The sequence below is a fragment of the Porites lutea genome, chromosome 13, assembly GCF_958299795.1.
Source record: "Porites lutea chromosome 13, jaPorLute2.1, whole genome shotgun sequence".
Classification (NCBI taxonomy): domain Eukaryota; kingdom Metazoa; phylum Cnidaria; class Anthozoa; order Scleractinia; family Poritidae; genus Porites; species Porites lutea.
The window spans coordinates 12764014-12767220 of record NC_133213.1 but is presented as its reverse complement, the minus strand read 5'-3'; the positions used below and the strand labels follow the sequence as shown (position 1 = coordinate 12767220).

General features: G+C 40.4%; 1 protein-coding gene across 1 annotated transcript; it reads right to left on the bottom strand.

Moving 5' to 3' along the window:
* Positions 1–202: 202 nt before the first annotated feature.
* LOC140922710 (uncharacterized) lies at positions 203–2897 on the bottom strand. The gene is made up of 2 exons (XM_073372718.1): positions 1286–2897; positions 203–816 (listed from the first exon to the last, which is right to left on the bottom strand). The coding sequence occupies exon 1, from the start codon at positions 2760–2762 to the stop codon at positions 1287–1289; it is 1476 nt and encodes a 491-aa protein (XP_073228819.1). The 5' UTR covers positions 2763–2897; the 3' UTR covers positions 203–816; position 1286.
* Positions 2898–3207: the final 310 nt, after the last annotated feature.

The following is a 3207-nucleotide window of genomic DNA, read 5'->3' as shown; positions in this document are numbered from 1 at the left end:
TCTTTAATATTTATCCTTTTTTTTAAAAAAAACACTTCGTTTTATCACCGAAAACTAGGTAGCAGTTATTCTTTCTTCTTTCACTTTTCCATAAAAGTAACACATTTTGTGCATTTTTTGTTTTAATGTATAATTTCAAATAACGTTGGTTCCCTGTGTTTAAAGCTTAAAATGTTCAACGCTTAATTTTGACATGTTCCACCGATCGGATTTTGGCGGATTTTTAGTATGTGGCTAGATAGGCCACCCTTACTTAAATGGCGTTGAAAACAATTCTGTTGCAATTAGTTTGATGTTGAGCCTCGAAAATGCCTAGATTGACTGGACTATGTAGGTCGACCGGATGCACCTTCGGCCCGCGTTGCCTGATAACAAACCCTAATACACCAAAACTAGCAAAGCAGAACATACAAAACGAGATATAATCTTTTACTTTTATTTTTAAGCTCAGATGACGATAAATAGTTTGAATTTTGGTTCTTTTAAACTCTAGATAACATGGAAAGATTTAGTTGTGTCAAAGATACTCAGTAAAATATTTCTATTTGTAATATTCTGAATCTACGTCTGAATCTCTATTATCTTTTCTTCTTTATTGTTTATAAGTATTATTCGTCTTGATATTCCACACAACAATGACACCTAATAGAGACTTAGTTCATTGATATTCTCTCTTGATTGTGATCAGTCTACTGTGCAACTCTAAAATACTTTGTCTAATTGCAAATGTATTCTAAACCAAGCTTAAACCAGCATAAAAACTGAGTTTATTTCATAACGACAATGCATCGCAAGAACTTCCATCTGAGCCAGCATCTGTAGAAAGAGATAATAGACAATAAAATTATTTGAAGAGCGCTTACAGTCAAGTACAAGTCCGGGCCGAACGGGATTACATTTTTTCACCTTACAGTACCATTTCAGAGACAAAACGAGAAAGCGTACAACCCCACTCACCCTCTCTTGATTGCTATTACTTTACTTCTAGCTCGAATTTTGTGATGCTAAAGTTGTCTTTGGAGGGCAGCTTGCCACATGATAACCGTACCTACCCTAAACCCCGACAGCGTTTGCCTAGTTGGAAATGACAGTCCCGTCTCCAGCAGGAGGCATGACAATGATGTCCTCAATTAGTACGTAGAGATAAATACATTGACACTTTATAATAAGAGGTTTTTTGAAGTCGGTTGTAAACGCGTTGCGAGAGGAAATCACTCGCCTCTAAAGTAATAGCTATAGGTGTCCTAAGAGCAGATAAAAGCCTTTAAAGTAACCATTGACTCACTTTATATCTTCAATACTGTGATCCTATGATTCTCTCTCTCAGCAATGGCTATTCTACCGTCAGGGAACTGAGCAAGACCATACGGAAACCAACACTCATTCAGGGCGGTGCCATATTTTCCGTGCTCCCTCATTGGCTCTCCATCCATGGAGAACACTCTGATTTTATGATTATCGTAGTCGGCCCCATACACCTCCTTTTTATCAGCATCAAACAGCATATAACGCAAATTAGTGCCATTGGGACCAAATGTGGACAGAAAATTCCCCTCGGCGTCAAACGCTTGAATCTTATTTAGAGCTGAATCTGTGACGTAGATTCTTCCTTTTTCATCGCAGCTCACATTACTGATGGTATGGAATTCCCCCTCATTTCGTCCAAACTTTCCGAACTTGCATACCCTCTTTCCATCAGCGTCGAAAACATGAACGCACAAACCGGAAATATCTCCAGCAATTATTCGGCCGTCGGGATCTGTCGTAATGCAAGTGAATCTGGAAGACATTTCGGCTGCATCATCTTCTGGCTGCCCAAAGATTTGCAGGAGCTGATTTCCTTCGTAGTCAAAGATTTGAATCCTACCCACGCCTCCATCAACTTTATCGGCGACCAAAATGCCGCCATCCTTGGTCAGGCAAAAATCTGCCATGCCATTGACCTTCCCCTCTCCTCTTTTCAGCAGGCATTTTAAGAATTTTCCTTTGGGATTAAACAACTGAATTCTCTGGATCGTGACAATGCCTCCTACGCCGATGACATCTTCCTCGAGCACCAAGAACTGGCCTTTCTTATCTATAGCCACTTTTTCGGGATAACTCATCTGCCCATCGGACATGCCATAATCACCAAAGCACCATATCTCCGGGGGTTTATATGGAGGCTTGTCATCGGAAACGGCCTCAGCTGAAATATCAAATTTGGGCCAGTCGCCGAGATCTTGACACAAACCCAAAATGTACCCCTTGGCTGCATCGTTAATGACTTTTACTTCTGTTAATAAGCTGGGGTTATTTTTTTCTTCCATTGCAGCATACACCCCATCAACGTCCTTCAATTTTGTCAGCAGAGAACGAAAGTACCTGGCCACAACCTGAGGCTCGTCAAAGTGAATGAATGAAGCTTCCAGCAGAGCGATTTTACATGCCGTCACCCGATCATCAGTCGAATTGTCGGAATCTTTTAATACCATCTCCCCTGTCTGATGTTTTAGCCAAAACTTAACTTTACTGAAGGTTTCGTCATCGGGTTTGACGTATTTCAGCGAGATTAACCTGTCACGAATGTTGAGAGCTGCAGAACCGAGGAAGCTGCGAAAGGCTTTGTTTTCGATCTTGCGAATTTCCCCGAGAATCTGCTCTTTCAGCCACCTGTACGTAGAGTCATTGTCTTCGACAGTTTCTTTGACTGTGTCCCATTGCTCGCTAACTAAAAGTTGGAAAGCGAGCTTAAACCAACCTTTCAATGACCTCTCGGACATGTTGAGGTGCCTTAATCTACGAAACCAAAATAAACGGATGGTTTAAATGCTGTATTACTCAGTTTCCAAATATAATACCAATTTAGTTGACTACGTAGTCGACTATGAAATGCAAATCATTTTGTTCAGCTGGTCAAACACAAAATGGCGAACGAGCAGGCAGCTGGTTTAGTCGATATTTAAAAACGATTATTTCATTTGCATAATGCATTTGGGCTGGGCTTACCTTATACAGAGGGCAGAGTTGAAAATAAAAATTTGTCTGGAAATTTTCGAAATGATAATTGTCAAACTTATTAGTTATATATGTATGCGGAACTCCTTTTGCTCTTTCTGTGAATTTGCATACAGTCTTTGGGGAAATGCCGGCCACCAAAACCTGCTCGCTTGTGGCAAAAAAGTAACAAAACCAAGTCATCACATCATTGTTTGGTCCTGGGTTAAG